The sequence below is a fragment of the Eutrigla gurnardus genome, assembly GCF_963514095.1.
Source record: "Eutrigla gurnardus genome assembly, chromosome: 4".
NCBI lineage: Eukaryota > Metazoa > Chordata > Actinopteri > Perciformes > Triglidae > Eutrigla > Eutrigla gurnardus.
In genome coordinates this window covers 29,353,582-29,378,355 of record NC_139918.1, presented here as the reverse complement: position 1 = coordinate 29,378,355, position 24,774 = coordinate 29,353,582, and the positions used below count along the sequence as shown (strand labels likewise).

At 42.0% G+C, this 24,774-nt stretch overlaps 1 protein-coding gene across 3 annotated transcripts in view; it reads right to left on the bottom strand.

Moving 5' to 3' along the window:
- The window catches only part of ctnnd2b (catenin (cadherin-associated protein), delta 2b), a 131,339-nt gene that overhangs the window by 25,284 nt on the left and 81,281 nt on the right, over window positions 1-24,774 (bottom strand). For 2 of the 3 annotated variants that reach the window (XM_084007675.1, XM_084007676.1), the window contains exons 11-13: window positions 23,383-23,626; window positions 11,111-11,243; window positions 8,381-8,594 (exon numbers count right to left, since the gene is read on the bottom strand). In XM_084007675.1, coding sequence (XP_083863801.1) covers window positions 8,381-8,594; window positions 11,111-11,243; window positions 23,383-23,626 — 591 coding nt within the window. Of the gene's footprint in view, window positions 1-8,380; window positions 8,595-11,110; window positions 11,244-20,873; window positions 20,931-23,382; window positions 23,627-24,774 lie in introns of all 3 variants that reach the window. The other variant, XM_084007674.1, reaches the window with a different exon arrangement.

Genomic DNA, 24,774 nt, shown 5'->3' with positions numbered 1-24,774 from the left:
CTGTGATTTGATTGCAATGAAAAGATAAGGAAGGATGCCGAAATAAATCCATAAGAATGGCGATTTAAAAAAAATCTGAAGTCATGCTTTGTTAGATAACTTTTTTTTGTGACAGATCATAGCTAGGCTATGCTAACACTGTAGGTCCTCCATCAACACTTACACGTAGATATAAATACGACAGTGAACTTGTTGGTTGTACCGAAGCCAGTCTCTGGATTATAGATATAGTTTAGTTCAGTTCAGTATATGAGATATATGATTATTTAAACCTACAAAAACCACCACAACCTTCCTTGTTGATAGTCTACTGATGATTAGGGTCACTTCAGGCAACATCAATTCCCACGTTCTTGTATCAAAACATAAACGGTCATCCATTCTATGAGTTTGTATTCAAAAGGCTAAGAAATGGCGGATATTTGGATGAGATAATGGATGGAGAATTGAGGGGCGGTCTGGAGGACGGCGAGCTTCATAAGAGTGAGATAATCTTTATTGATCTGCGGCTCTGCACTGAAACCCAATGAGTTTGTTAATTCTATGACTTCCACTCAAATTGCCGTCTTCATTGTTTGGATTTTCTTCCGTCCTAATTCATTTACATTTAGGTCATTTAGCAGACGCTTTTGTCCAAAGCGACTTACAATAAGTACATTTGTCAAAAGAAGGAAACAAAGAAACCACGACGTATCATTGCCGATGCAGTAAGAGCTAAAAATAGAACAAGTGTTAGGTCCTCATCTGAGTAAAGTAGTACTTCAAGAGTAACAGTGCTACGATCCGAGTTTTTTTTTTTTTTTTTTTTTTTTTTTTTTGCGGGGAGGGGGGGGTGTCGAGGGAGGGTGTTAGTGGGTCATGCTATGTAGAGTCGAGGTGAAGTCTGAACAGGTGAGTCTTGAGCCTTTTTCGGAAGATGGCAAATGACTCTGCTGTCCTGACATTGGTCGGGAGTTCGTTCCACCACTGAGGCGCCAGAACAGAGAAGAGTCTGGACTTTGCTGAGCGACATTTGTTTGATTTCAGCGATGGTGGTACCAGCCGGCCAGCTGAAGTAGAGGAGCGGAGTGCTCGCTTCGGGGCATGAGGTTTGACCAGTGTTTGAAGGTAGGCAGGTGCCGTTCCATTGATGGTCCTGAAGGCCAGTGTCATCGTCTTGAATTGGATGCGTGCTGCAACAGGGAGCCAGTGGAGGTCACGGAGGAGGGGGGTCACGTGGGAGAATTTGGGTAGATTGAAGATAAGGCGTGCTGCAGCGTTCTGGATACGCTGCAATGGTTTAATCGCATAGGCCGGGAGTCCGGCCAGGAGAGAGTTGCAGTAGTCAAGGCGGGAGATGACCAGTGCTTGGACCAAGAGCTGCGTTGCATCCTTTGTGAGGAAGGTCCGAATCCTGCGGATATTGTAGAGGGCAAATCTGCAGGATCGGGCCACAGCAGTGATGTTGCACCCTAAAAAATCGAAAGTTGGGACAACTTACAATTTTAAGGCAACAAACTGCAATAGAATTTTAAGTTGGGAATGACAACTTAACTTTTTAAGTTCTGTTTTTGAGTTAGTAAAACTTTGAATTTCAAGTTCTATTAACTCAACCTGAAGTTGCAGTAACTCACAATCTTGAGTTAGGAAAACTGTAAAACCTTAGTCATCTTGACTTAAGTCTAAGTTGCAGTAACTCTTAATTTTGAGTTGAAAATACTTTAAATCCTTAGTCATCTTGACTTAAGTCTAAGTTGCAGTAACTCGTCATTTTGAGTTGAAACTACTTTAAATCCTTAGTCATCCTGACTTAAGTCTAAGTTACGGTAACTCGCAATTCTAAGTTAAGAAAACTTTGAAACCCAAGTCATCTCGACTTATGTTTACGTTGCGGTAACTTGACATTTTAAGTTGTGAATACTTTAAATCCTTAGTCATCTCGACCTCTCAAAACTTGCAATAACTTTGAAATATGAAAACTTTAAAGCCATACTCATAACCCAACTTCAACCTGCAGTAACTCAATACATCATGCATGAAACAAATTACAGGGGCTATAATATCTGAATTCAAATCTTTTTTTATTGAACATGTCTTGCATCTCTCAAATGCTGTGCAAAAGCACAGAAGACCAATAGCTCACCCGATCAGGTGAAACAGTTGCTTTCTTAAAACATTGAAATATCAGCACGCGCTGTATTAAAATCCTTTGTATCGAGTGTCAACGACTCAAACATTTCGAAATCCAAACAGGAATGCATAATACATGATTATGCAAATGAAATAAGATTTTTCTTTTGACAGCAAATGTCCTTAAACTCACATAACCAGCAGGAAAATGTGAAGTTCTCTTGCCTTGGGATTCGGATAGTCCTGTGTGATCTCGAAAGGTGAGATTTCAGTGCACCAAAAGTTCTAAAAGTGCACAAGCACTGTGTGTGGATGCAGGACCAGGCTGCTCCTCTGTGAAATAGGCGGTAGTGTTTCAGAAGAACAGTTTCATTGAGGTCGGTGAACTGGCAGAATTTGCATTTCATTCAATTTAATCTGGAAGACAAATGTGACAAAAGAAAAAAATCAGACAGGAGAGAAACAATGTGCGTGTCATTTTTTTGAAAATAAGTTTTTCTTAATAAGTTTTAAATATTTATTAAGTTGATCATTAAAAGTGAGCTTCATCCTGAATGACAAAATTACAATATGCAATAATATCACAAGTCCCATTCATTTAGAAATTGCATAACCTTTGGTACATCAAAGACCACATATAAATATTTAAATTGAATTCATGTTTGCAGACACCGACCAATAAAACTAAGACTACCCAAACTGCTGAGAAACACAAAGTGCCACTTTCAATAAAATACAGGTTCGGATAACTTCTCTTTTGCTAAGGGTTTCCTTTGGTAAAATATATAGCTTTTTAAAATGTTATCCCTATTGAGCAGGTCATTTTCTTCAATTTGAGATGCTTTTGTATATTGAAAGTAACAGACGTGTTATCATTCACAATGTCAAATTAATTTCTACTACATGACAATAATTAACTCCACCAGGCCCTCTCTGATAGCCGTCTGTGGGGGAGAGTTCAGCCCGCTCAAATACATAAACTTCCATCATACTGTCATCCCTCTCTCTCTACTGTCTGAATAACCTACCTGATGTGCTTCTTAATCAGAAGACGAGGATATGCAGGAAAATCTGTCCAGGTGTTGAAACATCATAATGATACAGCACAGTTGATTCTCCTCACCTGTTAAGACATTAAAAAAAAATCATCTTTTGATTTTTGCCTCAATCTGGGGCATAAGACAATATAATAAAATAAATCCTTTAAATGTGCATGCATTATTGAAGAAGACATTTTGCAAATGTCACTCATTGCTAATTAGCAAAGCACCACACTGGTAGTCAATGATAACTGCTTGATGTGATTTGTTTATTTAATATTGACACCGACACACGTGTGTACTTTCCTTTCAATGTTTATTTGATTTTAACTGACTAAGCAAAAAAACATACCGTGGTACATAAACGAGGCACATGAGCGTCTGTTGATGTTATAAAGGTTACCTTCTAACTAGTGATGGGCATTCGATTAAGTTGTCTTAGTCAATCGTCGGGAGAATTAACGATTAATTAGTCGATTCATCGTTAATATACTACATTAAAATTTAGTTCCGACAAAGTATAACAGCACCGGGACTTTTAACTATACATGTATCACTCCGCTGTTTATGTTCTGCTAGCTAGTGTGTGTGTGTTGCTTTGCAACAGTTCAGTCCCAGTCGCGGATCCATTTATGTTGGCGGTGCCAAATAAATAAATAATTAAATAAACAAAGAAATGTTAACTAATTAACGGTGCTTGTAGAACTGTTGTATAAAAGCAATATCACACTCGAGGTAGTGAATATCAGGTCAGACGCGACCGCAGCCTGGTGAGTCGTGACCGTCAGTCCAGCCGCCGAAAACACCCGCTCTGAGGGGACCGACGTTGCCGTGATGCACAAATACCTCCGTGCTAACTTGGCAAGTTGGGGGAACAACTTTCCATAATCCAACGACTAATCCAAGTGTATTACCATATCTATGGTAATACACTTGACTGTAGTACGGTCTACAGCTATGCGTAGAACGCCGCCGAAACTCCACCGGATGTTTGGAGATGACGTATCTCCCCTCATGTGCCGGCAAAATTACCTTGATAAGTTAACCGTTTTCCGTCTTGTCATCGTTGCTATTGAATTAAAAATGTCTATTTTTACTTAATTATTTACTTTACTTTTTTAATGCCTACTTTTTTCGCCGCTTTCTACGCATGGACATAATAACGACGTCTTTCTGGTAGTGTCGGGTCAGCCATCTCTTCTTCGTTCGTTAGCAGGCTCCGGTTGCATTGTGGGATAGCGTAGTGACCCCCACTGTTTACTGTGGCGGTAGTACGCATTCGGAAACGTTTTCCATACTACACAATGCGCACTGAGCATTCGTCCCCCGTGTGGTAAAATGTTTAATTGCACACTGCATTAGTTTAATCGATGAAAAATGTACGTAATCGACGAAATTCTTATATAATATATATATAATAGGATAATATACGAAATTCAATTAGTCGATCGTAGATTAATCATGCCCATCCCTAACTCTGACTGTAACTCCCCCCCCCCCACCCCCGACGTCTGCCCCTCTTATATACTATGGTGTGCCCGCATGCACGCCCGCCTGGCTGAATGGCTGAAAAGCACAACATGCCCCAGCGAAAACGCTAGTATTCATTAATATCCAATCACTGAAATACAACAACCACACAATAGAACACACAAACTAACCGTTGAATTAAGGCAGCTGTACAGGTCTCACACGCCGTAAAATCAGTTTTTTTTTTCCCAATGGAGTCTGGTGACTTGGAGCTTAGCCACCAGACTTCATTGAAATTCTACGGCATGGAAAACCATCCTACAGCTTCCTTAATTTAACAGTTAGTTACACGTGGCTAGAAGATATGTATATCTTGCAATAACGAGATATGTCTAGTAGAATACCGAGTGGCCTATTTGAACTTGCCGGTCTGAAAGGACTGCAGTGCCGTTCTCGCTCGACTGCGCTGTTTGCTGCTTGAACATACCGAGACAAGCACCGCATGCATCGTGCTAGCTTGCGATAAGCTAAAGCTAACGGCGAGCATTATTTATTCTGTTTAGGGTCATACTATCGTCAGTGAAAATGCATACCATATCCACTTATTTATCATGTATTATATTCACATTCATGAAAAAAACTCACACTTCAAGTCTAATTGGAAAGAAGGTTAAAACTTGCCTGTGTTGTCTCCAGCCCTGACGAAAGACGACTCGTGGGAGTTCAGGTAACAAACCTCAACTCGGAAAGTTGGCTTTCCCGCATTTTACGACAAGGACATACGAGTTGGCAGAACTTTTTTACTTGTTGTGCACAGGTTGTGCATCCCAACTGAAGGAAATAAGTCGTGATAACTTACAAAATGCTGTTGAAACATAAAAAATGCATGGTTTGCTGGAATTACTTACATTTTTAAGTCAAATAGAAATAATTTATTTTTTTAAGTCTTAAAAACTTAAAATACTTTTTTAGGACAACAATATTAAGTTGGAGTTTTTACAGTGTGGGGGTGCAGGATAGTTGGTCATCGAGGATTACACCCAGGTTCCTCGCAGTTGAGGAAGGAAATACTGTGATGCCCTCAACAGTGACCGACAGGTCCATGCGAGGGCAGTCTTTCCCTGGGATGAAGAGGAGTTCGGTTTTATTCAGGTTGAGCTTGAGGTGATGTGCAGTTGTCCAGACAGAGATGTCAGCCAGACAGTCCGAGATGCGAGTTGCAATGTGAGCGTCAGAGGACGGGGGAAAAGAGAGGAACAGCTGGGTGTCATCAGCGTAGCAATGGTAGGAGAATCCATGCGATGTGATAACAGAACCTAGTGATCTGGTGTATAGTGAGAACAGAAGCGGTCCTAATACTGAGCCTTGAGGGACACCCGTGTCCAGAGAGCAGGGTTTGGACATAGAGCCATTCCATGTGACCTGAAAGGTGCGGTTTGTCAGGTATGATGTAAACCAGGTGAGAGCAGAGTCGGTTATGCCAAGTTCAGCCAGAGTGGAGAGGAGAATTTGGTGGTTGACTGTGTCGAATGCAGCAGATAGGTCAAGGAGAATGACGTGAAAATCAAATTAGTCTGACAAGACAATTCCTCAAGGTCCAACGATGTTTCCTACTGCTGCTTTAAAACTGTATTGTCTGCTTGTAGTGGAGATGAATTGTTCACATGCATTCTCAGGAGAGGCGTTTTTACGACTTCCTGTCCGCGGATGACAAGTAGCTCAGCTAGCGAGCTCGCACGTCAACAGATCCATCAACGAACTCCATCAATGGACTCCGTCTGCCGACGAAAAAACTCTCCTGTTTCCACGGTGAACTTTCCGGCTTGAATGTTTAAAGTGATCAAACGCGTCACTTCGCTGTTCGTCGGCACCAACTGGCCCAGAATGGTAAAGCATTGGTCCAACCGGGTCTGGATGCCATAATATAACTGGTCCTACAGTCAGGCTGTTCCCTCCTGAAGTCAGTATACTTCCCCTTTATTCCCTAATATCGCCATAAAACATGCCGATTAAAACTGCTCCGGAAAGCTGAAATAACTGAATTCTTGCTTTCTGACATGTCTTAAGACATCGCGCTCTCGACAGGGCGACAGCTGGGATGTTTTCATGAGCGTGGGTGCTGCTAAGAGAAATCCATTTTTCTCATTTGGCTCCAGGATTGGAAGAAAACCCCCCGAGGATTCTGGATGTAGATCAGTTTGAAAATGGAGTGTTATTCCTCTTTTAGCTCCGTAGTCTCTCCATCCCCTCCTCCAGAGGGAAAAGTCCTTTTTTTTTTTACCACGGCTGTCCGTGTGCATGCCAATTAGAAAAGGGATTGCCAGGATATAGAAAGTAAAAGCTGTAGAAAAATAAAAAATAAAAAAACACCGGTAGAGGCCTGGCTGGCAGTCCTTTTAATCCTTTCTCTTTGCGAGTTTCCAACCAAGACCTCAGTGGGTTTAGAACCTCAAATTAATCAATCTCAAACACACATTTGTACAATGTGGATGGTATTTGTGTTTACTGACAGACAATGCAAACCGCTGTGGGTACAAGTGTAGTGCAGCCCTTTCCCACCGAATCTTAGTTTGACAAGTCAACAAGTACTTGACGAGTGCAGGGAAGCAGGCAGGTGGTAAACAATTCCCTCCTTTGTGTGTGTGTGTGTGTGTGTGTGTGTGTGTGTGTGTGTGTGTGTGTGTGTGTGTGAGCACATCTCTTTGTGCTCAAGTGTAGTACAGTATTGTAGTACAGTTTTGTGTGTTGTAATGGTTGTACCCGAGAGGTGAAATAATTATGTGTAAGTGGAATCGCTTTTGTACCTGCAACTTTCCTCCATTAAGACAAAATGACATGACCTTCTGATTTTATTCTTAACAGTATGTTGTGATATTAAACCCCATCTTAAAGCGTACTATTCTTTACAATTGCATCCATACAAACCTATCTGAAGCAGCGTCTGTTGTTGTCTTGATAAAGGTCAGGTGTGTAGAAGTAGCAAAGTCGAAAGCCAAACAGCTTCATGTCTTAAATTCTCTTTTATGAACTCTATAAACTAGTCAAACTTTTACCAACTCTGTTTTCTCTATAATTATTATCATACTACATAATTATGCAGTTCTTGCCAGAAAGCTCTCCTAGGAAATAATTAATTTCTAGATGCTGTTTTCAATCCTTTCTACTCGGCCAGGAATTAAATTATTTTGGGGGAAAAACCAAATCCTTTGTTAATGTGTTGGTTTAAAGGTTTCTGTAACACTTTCTATAATGGCCATGTCTAAAATGCATTAGATACTTGAAACTATACTCCTTTACATAATACTGTATATGCATGTATCATTATAGGCCTATAATATAATGCGTAAAGGTTTCAATCAAATACAAAAGAAATAATAATAATAATTAAATATGCTGTGTCGTAGGATGGGCCAGTCCTGGTTATATGGATGTTTTTCATTGAAACTTTTGGCCCTCAGCTTCATTGACCAAGCAGCTGAACTGTATGCTTTCAGAAAGAAAAGAAAAAGGTGATTTCAAGGTCGGACCTTTAGTGTTAGCAGCTGCATGGCAGCGTTACTGAAGTGAAGTCTGGAGAAAGGCGTCTTTGTTTCCGTGTTTGTGAAAACCTTCAGTATGTGAACACACAGACACTCAAGCAAACGCATGCTATAGAAGTATACTGATTCCCTGAGGAGTTTTGTTTTCCCCAAGAAAAAGAAGTGGATTATGGAAATAATTCCGGTATTGAACACCAAAGTATTTGTAAACTGTTTTTTTACCTGTGAGCAGCTCTCGGATCTCCACATCGGTGGTCTTGCGGAGCAGTCGCACCAGAGCCGGTATGCCTCCACAGTTCTTCAGGGCGATCTTGTTGTCGTCGTTGGCTTTGCCGTACACGAGGTTCCTCAGGGCTCCGCAGGCACTGCGGTGCACGTCGGTCATCCGGTGGTCCAGCAGGTCCACCAGCAGCTGGATGCCACCCTGCCGCCGGATCTGAAGACGCAGGAAGGAGGACGAGGTGAACGGCGGGAAAATGCACCTTTTTTTTCTATCAGAAAAAATAATAATTTCCCACTATTGCATATATTGAATGCAATGGTTGGAGAAAATGCTATCATGTAAATATTAACTTTTTCCAACACTTGTAAATAACCAGTGCACAGGGACTACACTGGCACTGATGCAAGATTCATGTAAACGTCTGCAGCCCTGCCTGCTCTCCTCCGTCTAGACAAAGAGCAAATGTAGGGCAGACGGCCTGCTTTCTGTAAAAACAAGAGACGAGTTGGTGAAGGAGATGGCACCGAGGCGAGGCACACTGTGTGTTTTGCTCCAGATAACAGGTACATGAGCACGAAGCCTATTGCAGGCCGATTCACGTTGGATGTGATTACGAGGAAAAGAGATGTCCTCCAGTAACGGTCATGATTGGGTTACGTAAATAAAAGATAACGGAGATCTATTCGACTCTATCTCTTTCTGTCTTTATGAGGACTAGAGATGGAAATTAGCCACCTGGCTATAATATGTTTTTACATGTAAATGTATATTAATATGTATTGTCCCATTTAAAAAAAAACAAGCTACATATCTATGAGGCCCGTCCATCTGATCTACTTCACACTCGGTGGGTGCATTGCTGGCAACTCGTCGAGCGTGTGGCCTGCAGCTTTTCTCAAAGTTCCCTTTTCCTTCTGGATATGTTATAACGATAAACTCAAAACATCATATTCAGCAGAATAACGCACTCTATCAAAGGGCTGTAGTCGTTGGCAATGAGGCTTCACCGCAAGAAGGGTCCTGGATCAACTCACGTTTCCCCTCGCCGCAACCCTGACCAGGATAATCTATCATATCGTTATCATTGCTTCGGAATAATCGAAGCCTCACAACCTCCAACCGCCAAGACAGTTGTCTTCCTATCGCTTGTTTTGTCTAGAAAACCCACAAAAGGGACAGACTTAATAACTTAATGACGACAAAGAAAACACAGAAACCTATTAAAACTATGAATCGATAGCCAAATTATTGTCAGGTGATGTTCTTTCAGTCTCGTCTTCGTGGCACAGAGACAGGAATATAACAACCGACGGGATAAATCACATCTTTACGGTGCATCCGGTGCTCGGAGACCGAACAGGCAGTAAGCCACATACATATCCCCCCAGCATCCCGTCTATTATTTCACCATTCAGGCATCTCTCTCAAGGGCAAAAAACAATCTGGTCCGTGGGTTGTAGTTTTGGCAGCCACCGCTCTAAACGCTCGACTCTCATTCTTCAACACGATTTCAACATCACTCATCTTTCTCATCCGTCTCTCTCCGTCTTTAATGCCTGTTTTGTTTGCCCTCGAATCCATCGTCTCCATGGGGATTAATGAAGGGGAATTGAGCTGAACCGCGCTGACATTGAAGAGACGGTCGGTACAGAGACGCCGAGTGTTCGACGGCTTTAAAAAGGACTGACCGAGGGAGCGGGGAGTCGGGCTAAGTGTGCGTAATGAGGAGTTAATGCTGTCTATGGTGGGACAGAGTTTCCCCTCGATGAAGACCGGATACATCTTTCACTACTCAGGGGAACAGAAAGAATGTACATGTAAGAAGATGTAGGCCTACGGGACTGAAATATGAAGCCTTAAACTCACATTTTCTCTGCTGGCCATCAGGGGGCGACTCTTCTAATTGTAAAAGAGCAAATTACCCTACTTCTAACTTGATTTATTAAATCAGTAAACATTGTAAACATGAGTTTCTCTAGTTTTAAATCTTCTTCAATCCAGCATGATGTTCATTAAAACATCATGCTGGAAATTATGGGGCATTAAGAGACAAACAGACCAAAAAGCAGGTTATGCTTTAGGATGGGGCTACCTTGCGATTGACAGGCTTCAAAACCGTAGTCCATAATCCAATAGGTGACAATGCGGCCTTGACAACATCAACTTCTTACATCTATAGTCTCTGACAAACGCTAAATTGATGAATGAAGGTTTTTACAATGTATATTTTGGGCATTTTGTATCATCTAAAACATTCGTATGCATTGCTGGAGTTCAATTGCCAGATAATAAAGAATGGTAAAGATGCTACACGGCTCTTCGGGTCTCCTAAACGTCTACATGATTGCAGCTGGCTTGTGTGGCGGCAGAAAGCACAGTGGAAATGTGGGATTATTCCTCTACTGGCCTGTTGCATGGCCATCAAAAATATTTCTTTACGAGCACACACTCGCCCACACATTCTTTGTCAAGCACCCTTGTCCCCAGGAATTCTGCCTGTGCTACTCAAAACACTGAAAATCCCACTTGAAAACCTCAACAGCAGGCGAACCTTTCCAGAAACAATGCTCAGCTGAACTTTAGAAAAATCAAAAACACTGCATTCCTATCTGCGTACTAGAGGAACAACTGAGGAAAGTGTGTCGCCAACTCTGAATACCCATGCATGTTTGTATAAAAGGCCGGGTGAGTTCAAGCCAAGCAGAGTTTTGGACTTTTTTGCCCAATACCTCAGATTTGATCTTGTTGTCTCCAAAGCAAAGGTGCTGGAGGTAGGCGGCAGCGTTGGACTGGACTGATGGGAACTGATGTTGCAACATCTGGATCACCTCCGGCAGCTCTGGATCCCTCCAGCCGAATTCCCTGCAGAGACACACACACACACACGGAGGGAAAAACTCAGCATGATGCGATGTGTGCAGAGATGGATTTGTGTGTGTGAGCTGAAGCCGTTACTAGGCAGCTTGTTTCCACCCTCATTTAAAAAATCTCACCGGACAAAGAGGGGGGGAAGGACAGAAAACGAGGTTGGAGATGAAAACAAATCAAAAAAGACACATTAAATACACATATGGAAATTCAACTTTGTGTTCACTGTCCGCCAGAAGGTGGGCGATTAGTGAGGAGACACCAAAAACATTACGTCAAATTTGTTCACACACACACAAACACACTGGTAGGTAAAACAAGGAAGGTCTATTTCAACGTTAAATAACGTGGCGGTTCGTCTATTTTTGTTTTTTTTTAAGTGGATCTCCAAAATTGAGGAAAACCCTGTTTTAGAGTTTAGAATTTGTCCCTTTCCAGTTTCAACATGACAACATTTCGGGATGTCTGCCATCAGATTTGAGACGTCAGAGCAGCCCGCTGAGCTATTTTCATCCTGACGGTGCCGTCATCTCCCGTAGAGACGCCATCACAGCAACTCCCTTCAACATATGGGACAATTTAATATTCCTGTCAAGTTGGGTTGAAAACCAAAAAATGTGGACAGCGGGAGAGAACGGCTGAAGAAGCAGTGACTTGTGCTGCACTTCTGCTATTTGGTTTACTAGGAACTGAGGTTGCAACTGTTAACGCTTAACATTAAAATCCTGTCCAAGATAAAACACAAACTACAAATATTTTGTTGTCATGAAGCTTTTATGATTTTAAATCACATTTTGGATGCACTGAAAGAACTTGCTCCTGCTGTGATGAATCCTTACTTCTAGCTGCTCTGGTTTTGTAACAAGGGTCTACCCATACTTTTGCCTAGAGGCATGCTTTAGGCGCACGCACAGAAAATAAGCTACATACGTGTGTGTGTGTGTGTGTGTGTGTGTGTGTGTGTAAAGATACACAGATGATTAACGTGAGAAAGATGCGATGTGAAGGATGCTGGGAGAAGAGGTGGGGCTCATCGATGCAGATAGCCTGTTGCCAACGGCAACGAAAGAAACCTGTTTCCTTGACAGCGATGGTTCCTACGGAGCGACTGAGACTGGGGCCGGACCTTTTCTGTCTGGGGCAAAGTTTTATTCCCACGCAAGATTTAGAGTCAATAAACCCGGAAGACAGACGGAGACGGTACGCGCTGGATATTCATTTTGCAATACATTTTTTTTTCTTCGGGTTTCTACTTTTTAAATCCAGACTTTATCCCATTTTGATGAGATTTTTCTCTTCTCCTGACAGTTGTGAGGAGTTTGGTAAGGAGTCGGCGTATAGAAGCCCTGTTTGCTCTGCTCTCGTGTACAGCCCACTTCTCTTTGATGTATCTTATTCGTGATGCAGCAGCAGCAGCAGCAGCCTCCTGCGTCCCCGTGGAGATAATTTCAGTTCGGTCTAATCTAACGTAAACACACAACAACAATCTCAGCACTGCACAGACACAATCTCACACACACATACCGCCGAGTGCCGTAGGACTGTGTGTAGAGCACACACACACACATGCTCGTAGCAGTCAAACACACACTCATTGACATGCATCCACACCCAGCCATCAAAGGCAGTGCAGAGGAGCGAGGATTAGAAAGCTTTTGTCTCTGAGTTTCGTAATGGGCCGATGGGATAAACCCAGTGTTTGAAAAAATGGGGAAATTGAAGTGAGAAAGAAGAGAGAATTATTTCAGAAGGTTATTTTCCTCTCCCTCCCTTTGAAATCCTCCCTCTCTTTAACAATTTTATTTTCTTTTTTTATTTAACTCTTAGCTCTGGGTTTCTTTCCTCGCCTTGCTCCGGGACAAATTCCCGACACAAACACAAACAGCATTATGATTTTTTTTCTGTGTGCATACAGTAGCACGCGCCTCACTAAAATTGATCGGAGATGACATAACCTTGTTTAGGTCACCCTGAGGGTTAATTGGCTGATAAAACGTCCAACGTTACGGCTGAGTGAGCTGTCAGATGGGTGCCGGTTTTTTTATTGTTGTTTTTTTTTTTTTACATTGTAATTAGAAAGCAGGACACCAGCGATAACAACGTCTGTAGACATAAAGCTTCTCTAATAAGGTGTAAACCAGAGGGCTTCACTTCACAGATTCAACTACTGACGTATTCATTTGGTGAATTGAAAGAATAAAGTTGAGAACATATAATGGTAATAAATATAAAAAGATGTGGTTCTGGTGTGAGAGAAGTGTGACGAGAGATTTCATCATATATATCAGTGATTGTACTTTACGTGAAAACTTTTTAGACTCTTTTATAGTTCTTTTTGATGCTTCTTTATTTCAATACATCTCAGCGGAAGATGTTTTATTTGAGTCGCAATAGTAACTTGATGTTTTCTTTAAACATACAGGATATGAATATACTACATTTTTTATACATATACTCTGCTTAATGAATACTTTTACATTAGATTTTGAATGCAAGACGTTAACATGTAATACACTATTTTTATATTACAGTATTGTAATTGTCCTGAATGTTATACAGCAAATAATGCACAATAAAGCCAATAATAATATAAAGATAAGAAGTACAAATATACTTAGAACAACCACAGACTAAATCTGATACACTAGTGTTTTTCCCTCTGAGCCTGATTTTATCAGTTAAAAAACAACAATTGTCATCAATAGTACGTTTTGGAATTAAAAAACAAATAGTTTGCCAGCTATGCCGTCTGTGGTTGTAAACTCAGCTGAGGCCTTATCGAGGTGAGGGCTGTGAAAGGGAACGTTTGTGCCAAATTTGAAGAAATTTGCTCAGGGCGTTACCGAGATATCACGAGAATGGGACAGACGTGAGGTCACATTGACCTTGACCTTTGACCTCCAAAATCAAATCAGTTTATCGGACGTTGCTGATGTAGACTGCAAAGGCCACGACCTCCAAAGACCACAAAGGCCGAGAAGATTACAGAGAATTTCGTGTTTCCCGCACCAGCCGCTCCTGTCGCCTAGCAACCAGCTAAGGTTACATGAGTCGGAGCCAGAGATCATTTAATTATTTTATTTGATATTATAGTGGAGGATCATGCGTGTCATGATATATTTCAATAGACAGTGTCCATCCATCAGCTGGATCCTGCGAATCGGGGCAAAGAAGGCCGCGTTGCTCTGCTTCATTTGAAGGAGTCTCTGAAACGAGACAGCCTTGTCGCAGCAACGCAATCCGTCGTAAGAATAGACCAGACATACAGTTACAGTTAATGCCTCCGGCATTAAATATGCTGTTTCCATTTTCTTAATTGGAAATACTTGCCTTGACATTGTAGAGTAAAGTAATAAAAGCTATTGATAAATAATAATTAAAACACAGCTCACAGTGGACGTTCTGTCTGAGCTTCTTAAGTTACAGTGGAGCTACGGAAGACGATCACGGGTATCCAGTCAACTCATACAGTTTGTAATACTTCTCGCCACAAAAATACACATTCAGCACCGATTCATCACCACTGATGTTTTCTAAACCGTCTCTCTATCCTCTTCCTTGAAAGGTGCATTTTCCGAAATGGCAAAATGAGCTTGCAAAAGTGCTTTTCGGGGTCCGTTACTCATCAAAACAGCACACAGTGATGTTACCGGCACATCAGTGGCCGGGGAATAAACGTTTCTTGAAGGCCAAAGTGACACTTTTGGCAGCACTCTATTACAAAAACACTCTCTCTCTCTCTCTTTTTTCCCCCATCACGTCTCTTCTTCTATCTCTCTGTCGTCTCAGACAAGAAAATCTCCATCTCACAGAGGCCTTCCTCTCTGAGTGTGAGGTCAAAGTGGGGGCACACATCTAACTATTTACATTCTACATGTAATAGTTAAAAGGTAAACTGTTACTGACTTGACGGTTTAGTTTAGTTCCTCCAGTGCTGTTGTGTTTAGGTGTCTACAATATGTTTTTTTACTGCCGTCCACAGCAGTGCATTGCTCCCGTGCTGCTACTCCAGGTAAAACACTGACTATGGATAAGTACCTCATACAACCCCACTTAAAAAAACCCCATCCAAACCATCCCTTTAACACTTGAATAAATGGAGGAACACTGGAGTCTAATTGTCGCCAGCCTGCAGGCACAGAACATTTGACACACCCACCCACACAACAACAAAAACATACAAGTAGGGGACAAAAAAACAACACAACACACCACTATGCATACGCATACTTTCAGTTGACAGGAGACGTGAATATGTGAAAAATAAACTAACACACACAAAGACAGAGGCCGAGAATAGTCGGAGAGAAAGTGGCACATCACAGCGGATCAAACTCAACCCGAGGCCTCAGGCTGTGAAGCTTCCAGGCCCCACACACACACACACACACACACACATATATAAAAAACAAACGTACACATTCAACACGGATGTGATGCAAAGCTCCAACATGGCTGAGACAAACGGCGTACAGTTGACTGCCGTTCTGGGGTTCAAAACTAAATTCTAAAAGCGGACCAACACTGCAAAAAGATGTTTCTACCGTCGCGGGGAGAACAAATTAAATGAAGAGACTGTCTGTCTTCTCCGCCCCAGAAAGCCGTACTATAATGGTTCATTCATTCACTAACTCTAGCCCGGAGCTGTACTACTTTCACTCTCGTTGCAGAGAGAAGGGAGGACACGCTGCTCCCAGTGTCATCCACCGCGCAGCAACATCACAGCTGGACGAGCAAAATACTACACAGCCATCTGTGAACTGTTTTCAGGGTTTGGGTTAAGACAACAATGTGCACAATATGTGGTTAACGCTGTAACGTGTGGCCCTAGAAGGTGTAGCCCTGTTCGTTTTCTATTGTTCGTATTGTAAGCAGTGATGCAGTGTAAATATGTCTAGGGCTTTTATTGTGAAAGGTAAGAATGAAAGGAGCGGGAATCGTTGTGGAAGCAATAAACGCATATTAATCAATAAATACAAATGACCTTTGCTTGTGTTGTTATCCGTTGCTCCACTCACATTAAATATATTATATTTATTGGATTTGTCTCAATCACGCTGCTCTCTCTGCTCTCCTCCATTTTCCCTTCAGAGCAATGCATGATGGTATACGATGCTCGGTAAGTGACACAACTATTCAAGATGAATTGTGGGATGCTTTGAGTCCACTATAAAGGGTATATTATAAGGCTGACTAAACATTCGGACAGCACTACAACATGATTTTGGCCGCTGATGCTAGTGAAACAGAATAAGGCAAGATATTTCCACTACTAGTGATCAGATCAAATGGTGTTTTGCACTTTTGTGCTTCCCAGTAACAAACCGTCTTAATATTTAGCAGCAGATTTGTCTTTTTACCCTTTTGTCCTGCAGATGGCTCCAATCTTAAGAAGCCAGAATTAAGATGGAAAACACTGTCAAGGACAAAAGGAGAATTTGAAAAGGGAGAGAAACGAACCGCGACATAACATTTCCTCTTGCAAAGACAAAATGTGCATAAACGTAAGCGCGTATATATGCACACAAGCAGGCGGGTGGACTCTCTAACGTCACCACTCGTCTCCCGTGTGTCTGTGTGCCATCGTGTCACCTACAGCCAAAACATTTACACTACAATACCAGGTGCAGGCAAACCAACAATTAAACCCTGGAAATGAATAATCTACCTATGAATTATGTATTCAGAGAGGCGAGGCGCTGTAATTTGGGGGCTGCAAGGCAGACAATGATCACTGCTACATCGGGGCTGAGAGAATTTCCTGTGAGTCAGGGTTTTTAAGGGGGATAGAGTGAGTGCGAACTATGCGATTTGTGTCGTGTGTGTGTGTGTGTGTGTGTGTGTGTGTGTGTGTGTGTGTGTTGCCGCTGCTGAGGACTGTCAGGGAAGGGAAATGGAGATGCGCTTGATGACTCATTCCCCGATAGACGGACAGAAATACAGACAGACAGGTAGGGTAAGCCTGCAGAGTAAACCGACAGGAGGAGGAGAAGAAGAAAAAAGGAGGCAGGAACAAAGGAAGTCAGAAATAAAATCAACAAGGGGCGCTGACTCACTGCATTGGCTTTTTCAGCGGGACATCCGACAACTTCGGGCGGGTGGCTGATTAGCAGCAAAACATTACGGTTTATTTATAGCAAAGTGGAATAGAGGAGAGAATACAACAGGAAGCCGCTGGTTAGCATCCAAAACCAATCTGATCTGAGACCAGCAGCAACAGACCACCGATGGATGGATACAGTAATCAGCACAGTAGCTGATTCAACGCTGGTCAAACTCAAACGCTCCATGTAATTGTCCTCGCAATGATGTTGTAGTTGAGCTCTCGGTTTCTCTTCATCAGCTCTCCTGTCTGTCTGTCTGTCTGTCTGTCTGTCTGTCCTTCCTGTGTTCCCCATTGGACCATATTTCCAGAGTACCAACTTCTTACTTTTACTCCCCACATTTTAATTCAAATATCAGTTCTTTCTACTCGCATTTTCAAAACAGGCTCAGCACTTTAGTTTTATTGCATTTGAGGGAAATGCAATTTTTATTTTGGGTACATTTCAGAGCCTGTACTTTGTTACTTTTACTTGAGTAAAAAAGTTGTAGTTTTTTCCCCCAAAAAAGTAAATCACAAGCACTTAAGCACCCATCATTTACATTGTGCTCCTTTCATTTCAACGATGTCATTTCGTCCTGGGATCCAGAACTCAATTCAGCCACCTCAAGGGACAAGTATTGATCATTGCCAGCTGGCTACGGAGGTTTTTCTAGAATATCCTGTGGCAAAAAAAACATCAATCATCATCATGGAATTATTTTGTGTAATAGGACAGGCTGCATCAAGGTAACTGAACCTTACAGAACTAAATGTCTGAAAACATGTAAATCCAAAATACATGTTTTAAACTGTTTTAACTTCTACACTAAATGTTTTTCACAAACTGGAAAGCACCGATGACATCATGCCGTCATGGCTTTGCAGCGGGGAATCACCGCTGCAATTGAAGCGCTAGAGGTTCGTATTATCAAATTAGATGAACGAGACTTTTCACCTGTTCAAACACAGAACTAAAATACAAATCCGATCAAAAAATATAAAACCAGTAAGATCTTTTAAGCCACCTTGCCTTCAAAGTTGGAAGGAGGTCAAAGTGACAAAAGGGATGACTTGAAGAAGAAAGAAGGAAATACTGAAGCAAAGAGAAAGCACGAGAAAGAAAAGGCAACGTGTGTGTGTGTGTGTGTGTGAGACGCCATGGCTGACTGACTGGCCCACTGAGGCTGGTCGAGATGAACGAAAGGTCAGGAGATGTCAGGCAGAGCTCAGAAAAACACACACACACGCCTCGCAGAGTCCACCTCCACCCCGTGACTGAATGCGGATCAGAGATCCTCACTGTGCTTATGAGCATGAAATAAAATGAGGCACGTTTATGATCAGGTCGGGTCCCGTCTAGCGCAAATCTTTCTTTGTGTCAGCGGGAAGGTTTCCATAAATTACTGGCAGCCTCGAGGAGGAGACGCGTTGGAGTGCATATGAGGCTGTCGTCGCAGCAACGTGCCTTGATTCTGCCAGTGCGAGGTTGACAAAATTGCTAAATGATGTTTGAGGCCTTATCCAGGATAACGGTGTTATTAGGAAGCCGGCTGCAGTGAAATGGAAAATGAGCACACTTCTTCAGTTATCATCTATTTACTGATGCAGCGTATGGGTGTTCAATTATTTAATTGATCAATTCCATTTCAACAGACATTGGATTTGGTGACAAAAACTATGATCTCAACATATTAAGCTATTAGTAATTAGACGATCATGCCAAAGACGAAAGAACTATGCAGAACTATTAAGTTTAACAGGTAAAACGGCATCTGCTTCACTACAATCACTTCCTCAGGAATGGACTAATCTTCTTGACAGCAGCATCTATATCAATAACGTTAGGTACCTGTAATGTTAGCTAATGGCGATGGTTCCGCTAGTATTGTTAGCTAATGTTATGTCAGTATTTATTGTTAGATAATGTCATATTTCTGCCAGTACTGTTAGCCAATGTTATGTCAGCTACTAGTATTGTTAGCTACGCTTTTGTCTCCGCCAGTATTTATTGTTAGCTAATGTCTGCCTGTATAGTGTTTCTGCCAGTATTCTTAGCTAATGTTATGTTTCCGCTATTATTGTTAGCTCATGTTATGTTTCTGCTATTATTAGCTAATGTTATGTTTCTGCCAGGACCGTTAGCTAATGTTATATTTCTGCTATTATTAGCTAATGTTATGTTTCTGCTATTTTTAGCTAATGTTATATTTCTGTTATTATTAGCTAATGTTATGTTTCTGCCAGGACCGTCAGCTAATGTTATATTTCTGCTATTATTAGCTAATGTTATGTTTCTGCTATTATTAGCTAATGTAATATTTCTGCTATAATTAGCTAATGTTATATTTCTGCTATTAGCTAATGTTATATTTCTGCTATTATTAGCGAATTTTATGTTTCTGCTATTATTAGCTAATGTTATGTTTCTGCTATTAGCTAATGTTATATTTCTGCTATAATTAGCTAATGTTATATTTCTGCTATTATAAGCTAATGTTATATTTCTGCTATTATTAGCTAATGTTATAGTTCTGCTATTATTAGCTAATGTTATAGTTCTGCTATTATTAGCTAATGATATGTTTCTGCTATTATTGTTAGCAAATGTTATTTTTCTGCTATTATTAGCTAATGTTATGTCTCTGCTTTTATTGTTAGCTAATGTTATGTTTCTGCTTATATTCATTGCTAACGTTATGTCTCTTCTAGTATATATTGTTAGCTAACGTTATGGTTTTATCAGTATTGTGTTTTTGCCGGTATTGTTAGCTACTTTTAGGTTTCTTGCAACTTATGTACCAGGGTCTTAGATGGAAAGAATAAATGAAGGATTTATGGTCTAAATGCAACCAAACTTCCACTCAAAATACACAAGAATCAGCAACAAAACAACTGAGACAAGCTACAGAAATATTCCTTTTTGGCAGAGACTAGGATCAGTATCATTAAATCAAAATCCTGTGCCAAAATGAATACTGGACAACTGCCACAAAGCAAGTTAACAATACACCAGGACAGACAGACAATGGAGACAAATGAACGACCGGATAAATCAACAGATAGATAAATGGATGGAGGGATGGGCGGATAGCCAAAGGAGAGAATGAGGAATATTCATAATCTAAAAAAACAGCGGCCCTGATAAGCCAAATTGCTACAAATGGCTAATAAGCATTCAGTAATGGGAAATTAGTTGCCTAAATTTGTCGTGTGTGATTGCAACTTCCTTCTTAGTGTTTGCAGGTCACAGCGGATGCCATGCTGGTGTTATGTAATGACAATGCAAAGTGCTTTTTAAAAGCAAGAACTCTGGTCCTGTCTCCAATTTAGAATCCATAGAACGCTACAATAAAAGTGACGCCTGTTTAACAAAGCGCTAAATGGGTGACAATACAAATGGGAGATGTCATGTGGCCATTAGCATTAACATCCGTGTCTGACATTGGTGTCATATAGAGAAGATGGACAGATTCAGTGAATGAGACAAAAGGTAAGATAGATAGACAGAAAGTAAGTGTGTAAATAAATAGTTGGATTACTTTGTCATTCTTTGCTCGGCTTGATTTTGATTCCACACAAGGAATTCGGGGTCGTACCTATCGAGGGGGGACAGGCAGAGAGAAACAAGAGAGAGGTATTTGTTGGCTGTCTGGCAACAAATGATTCAATAACCGTCATAGTAGTGATGATAAGTAAATAGAAATCAATATGTAGCCTCTAGACTCTCTCTCTCTCAACATTTGGTTATCAGGCAGCGGGTGGAGAAGGTTGGCAGGGTGAAGGGCATGCACTTAAGAGTGGGTGGGATGGTGGATATGTTGGGTAAAGAGAGGGTCTTGGGATAAAACAAACCGCTTTATTCATTCGCCAAACTGGATGTTTGGGTTACGGCCGGATGCTGCACAGTGGAGTTCTTTTTAAACATTCGGATGTAAACTGTAGAGCCAATTATCAGAGTGCTTTCTGAGCAGAAAGGTCTGATTTACTGTAGGTTCTCAAACGACACGGTACAGACCCGACTTCAACATCCTCATTAGAGGAACACATTAAGTTATTACAAGGTCGGCCTGTCGGCCACGTGACACAATTCTTCACGTCTAATTTATTTGAATGTCTTTGCGTGTTTGAAAGTGACTAGCTTTATCTCAGGAATGCAGGACTTCCTTTTTTTTGCAACACGTGTTCCTCACATTAACGGAGGTGGTAGCAAATGATGAATACATTCCAGTTGCCTGATTAAAATGAGGTTTTAAAATATGATGATTTCTTAATATGCTACTAGTTTCTGATATATTACACATTTGTAGATTTTGTCTAAAGCCTGTAGGTATAATCTAATGTAAACGATTATGGTGTAAGTACTTGCTGGCCAACTGTCAACAACAAAAGACCAACACCAACAATGAATTAGCCTCATTAACAAGCATTTCCTGAAGATTTCCTCAGTCGCAGAAACCCGATAGGCTAAGATCGTATCTCCTCTGTGCCCACATCCACCGACCTGATGCTGTAAAAACCCACCAGAGCACCAAACGTGGATTAACCTACAGCAGAAAATAGTCCCCATCAAATCCACTAGTCCCTACTGTTTGAGTAACGTTGGCGACACGGAAATTAATTAAAAAGTCAAATGTCAAATCAAACTACATTGGAATTTTGAAATAGTGTCAGAGGGCCACAGATACAGCAGGGAAGCCTGGCAGCACGGAGAGGCGGACTAACATTGTTGGTTTTGGTCTCTTTGCTTACACAAATCGAATAGAATTTTAATAACATGCTCTTTTCAAACAACTCCTCTTTGAGCTGCATGAACAGCAGCATTGCAGCGAGCTTGTGTGGAGCAAAAACTTGACAACTGCAGGATCAGAGTGCTCCTCTATAATTCTAATCTTCAGGGGGGGGACCCTCCCTTTAACGCAAGCTGCTCTCATTCACACAGTGCAAGCACTGCCTGCATGTTGCACGAGGGTAAGAAAGCGAAATGCCATGCATCACAAGTCAGTGCAGATGTTACACAACGATGACGCCGGAGCTCAAGATTGGACAAACGGATGATGCGTGTGCGATGTGCACGGAGAAATAAAAACACAATGGGTGGAGGAAATAGCAATGGCAACGACAAACAGAAATCATCACACGACATGAAAAGACGTTCCTCCAAATGTTACCATGTAAGAAGCAGTGCTGCACAAGGTGACTTCCTCATTAGAGGATTTACACATAAGGAAAATAAATATATGTAAAAATACATCTTCTGTTTACACCTGAGCTGAAATGTCATCTTCAGCTTTAATTAGGCTGCTTCTATCTGTGACAGTACGTCTGTGCAGTCATGAGTCAGAGAGAAAGATCTAACTGGAATAGTGTTTCAAGCTCGACTGAGGACAACGAACGTCTCTCACGGCTGCTCTGTATGCGTCTCTCTCTCTCCAACACCCGCCTCTCCCTCGTTCTGACGCACCCACGCTCGGACGCAGAGACCCCTGGGTCGACATTCAGACTTTTCTGTATTAACTCTAGTCTACCTGCTGCACAGAATGGGCTTGATTGTCACTGACGGAGGGGCACTCCACTCCTAACAGCCAGAGCAAACTTTTTAAATTGGGCCGAGAGGTGTGTGTGTGTGCGCGGGCATTCCTGCGGCAGCTGTGGACGAGCACCCTGCACCGGGCAAACTGGAGAGGACAGTGGAAGATGTGGCGTGATGTGTGCCTCATACTAAAGCCCAGATTCAGCCTTTTACTGCGCCGGACCGTCAAATCCTGACAGTCAGTTGACCTGTTTCGGTGCTGCAAACGGTTTCAGTGTCACCACGTTACACTTTGAAAACGTTGACACTCTTTTGAAGATTGCAATTAAACTGTCTTTCAACGTTCCAGCTGAATGTTTCCAGGTTACTGATTGATTGTTTGCATAATTGTGTTTAATTTGGTGAATCTGGCCCTCAGTAAGTTCAGTGAAAAAGGGAAAGGGAGCGGAAACAAAAGGGGCTTCATCAACAAGCCGGAGCTGATTTGACGTATATATATATGGCTTGTTTCTGCTCACCTTGGGTCCTTCTGGATGCTGTCCACTGATGGGGACCGGCCCAGGGTGGCCTCGGGGGGGAGGGCGGGGCCCGACTTGCTGTAAGGCGACTCGGTGGACGGGCAGAACTGCAGAGTGCGGTATGGGTTGGCGTAGTCGGCCGCCCCGCCTCCTGCGGCGAAGCTGCCTCTCTGGAAGGTGCCTGTGGCGCTCTGGCTTGCTGTTCGCTGCAAGGGGATTGGGTCGACACCGGGGGAAGACGGGGCTAAAGCAGGAAGAGGAGAGTAGGGAAAGAGCAGATAGTTGAGGACGTCTTGGTACAATTGGTTCACCACTGGGTTTGAAGTAGCCGAGGAGAAGGGCGGGGAAACGAACACGGGGAAACACAAAGAAGCAGTGAGAGAGGAAAAAAACACCGATGGAACAGATAACACAAAAAGCATGGAGAAAAAAAAGCAGAGAGGAAGGAGGCAAAATGAAAAATTAAAACAACAAAATATGACAACGTACAACTCAACAGGTGGGTTAACTTCAGGTGAACAGGAGAACTCGCCAAATTATCATATTTTTCAATAGAAAAATACTTAAAAAGACAGAAGCAACCAAAGCAAAAGGAAAAAATAAGGACAACCTGTAAAAGCCTCATGTTAACTTCCGCAACACATTTATAATTACCGGTAATCAAATTACCCCAAAAACGAATTGCAACACAGCGAGGGTGGTTTGGGCCCTGAGGCCGTTTGCCCACTTTTTTGCCCAGTTGGTACTCCAGCCTTGTTGGGGTTTTTTTTATGATAGTGAACACGGTTTGCACCGGCTCGCTCTGAGGGAGGTGAGCTGGGTCAGTCTGTGTGTGTAGGGAACCTTGACGAGGCCTCAGGAAATTCACCTGTGATGTGAAGTCGGGTGTAAAGCATCGTCTGCTTGTTTCCAACTGTTCATTATCTTGAAACTATTTGAATCGTCCTTGAAACACAGTTGGGCTTCAACAGCTACTTTTCTTTGTGTTGCACAGAAAAAGAAAGAAAAGCAGATCTAAGTCGAAAAAAAAAAAAAAGGATTTGACGATCAGAGTGCCGAGTCGTGACTTACATTCACTGACACAAGGCAGGAGAGGGCATGAGAGTTATTTTGACGCATCAAAGCAGCCGAGCAGTGTGTGTGTGTGTGTGTGTGTGTGTGTGTGTGTGTGTGTGTGTGTGTGTGTGTGTGTGTGTGTGTGTGAGCCAGCACAACCTGAAATCCTTTCGATTATTAAGGCAAAAGTGTAAGAGATTTGATGTCACATTTCTCTGTGCGTTTCTCGTTGCAGCGGCAGATGTCGTTCAGGCGACCGAACGCAGCACGCCAGAACAGCGTTGACAACATTTTTGGACACGGTTGATTCGCTTTGATTTCAAAGCACCCGAGCAA